This window comes from Phalacrocorax carbo, chromosome 7 (genome assembly GCF_963921805.1).
Source record: "Phalacrocorax carbo chromosome 7, bPhaCar2.1, whole genome shotgun sequence".
NCBI classification, from domain to species: Eukaryota; Metazoa; Chordata; class Aves; order Suliformes; family Phalacrocoracidae; genus Phalacrocorax; species Phalacrocorax carbo.
Genome location: NC_087519.1, coordinates 29,696,968 through 29,698,460, shown reverse-complemented (window position 1 = coordinate 29,698,460; position 1,493 = coordinate 29,696,968). Strand labels below are relative to the sequence as shown.

The following is a 1,493-nucleotide window of genomic DNA, read 5'->3' as shown; positions in this document are numbered from 1 at the left end:
ACCCATGTTTTCTCTAACATGGGTTGATCACTTCTTCAGATCACTACTTCTTCAGAAGCTGAGTGATTTCTGTCAGGCTTGCATGCTAACAAGGTAAGAACAACTCCTCTGCTGCGGCTGTGGTCTGCGTTGGCTCAGGATGGTGATGGAGCAGGTGACACCAGGTGAAGATGCTTCCTTCTGACCATGGATTTGAGAGATGCTGAGATCTCTCTGTATCGAAGTCCATACAGAAAAGGGAACAAAACCTTAGGCAGAATCATCAGGACATTGCAGACTGTCAGGGAGACCCAGATTCCCGTCTGCAGTCCGATGACAATGTTAACACACAAGAATGATTCTACAAAAAGTGCCAAGAGTGGAAAGAAGTAAAAAAATAACACAGTGTTGTGCATTAAGAATGTTACACTGGCTCTGGAGCAAATGCTCTCCCATATACCTGATTGTTTGGTTTTAAAATACAGAATAGCATAGCAACAAAATATCAGAGACAGACAGAGAAAAACAACTGTGGTAGAAAGCCAGAAACAGAGTTTCACAGCATCAGTCCCATTCAGAGTTAATATTAGTATTACCGGAACCGAGCACGTTTCCATGACACAGGGCACAAAGCTGTGAGTGCTCGATAGCACCAGGAAGAAAATCCCAGGGAAAGCCCCAGAATACATCCAGAGTAATACAATAATTTTTTTAGTTCGTGAAGGGGGCAAAATAGCAATGTAGCGCAGAGGAAACAAAATAGCTATGTATGTGTCCAAGACTATAGCAGCAGCTGTGAACAATCCTCCACAGTAAGCCACTGCCAGCAAAAATAATAGGAGGACACAAGCTTCCTTTGGGAGATGTACATGTGCTGCATTGAGAGCAGCTAACAGGGTGTAGAACAAAAGGTATATCAGATCAGAAAGCAGAGCATTTCCCAGCAGCATGTACCTTGTTTCCTGACGGATGCTAAACCTAGAGAAGATCACAAACAAGATGATAGGAATGATGAGGACACCTGCCACGAGGCAGACAACTGGAGGGATTAAAAACATCTTCATGTTTGTGCCTGATGAGTTGAGAGCCCATTCTTCCAGCAAATAGTACAAAGAAGTGTCATCCAAATTTGAGGAACTGTTGAACTCTGTCTTCCTTTGGTAATATGCAGTTGCATTTGCTCTTTTTACTAAAGCACAGCCAGAGAAGTCCATTTCCTTAGGATTTTGGGATGATTGTCTGACCTGAAGAAAGCAAAATCTTCTACCCTGAGTTCTTAGAAAGGCAAATGAACCAGAGGGTGCAAAAAGCCTGTGGAAGCAAAGTGATTCCTGTAGCAAATTCTACCAGCTCTTCTCAAGGACAGAAAGTTGAAACTTGTAAGTGAATTCTGTGGTTTCAAAAGATGTTTTTGCCTAAAGTGGAGATTTTCTTTTCTTTCTCCAAAATCTAACGTTTAGAAAAGAGAATGAATCCTTGTGTGCTTTAAAAAAAGTCTAAATCCCTCAGCTAGC

At 42.1% G+C, this 1,493-nt stretch overlaps 1 protein-coding gene across 1 annotated transcript; it reads right to left on the bottom strand.

Annotated features, from left to right (window-relative positions):
• Positions 1-134: 134 nt before the first annotated feature.
• On the bottom strand, positions 135-1,193 carry GPR148 (G protein-coupled receptor 148). The gene has a single exon (XM_009505561.2). It carries the CDS (start codon positions 1,191-1,193, stop codon positions 135-137), a length of 1,059 nt encoding a protein of 352 aa, XP_009503856.1.
• Positions 1,194-1,493: the final 300 nt, after the last annotated feature.

Bases quoted from the DNA above. Each gene is read 5' to 3' on its own strand.
- GPR148 (XM_009505561.2), bottom strand. From the start codon at position 1,193: ATGGACTTCTCTGGCTGTGCTTTAGTAAAAAGAGCAAATGCAACTGCA.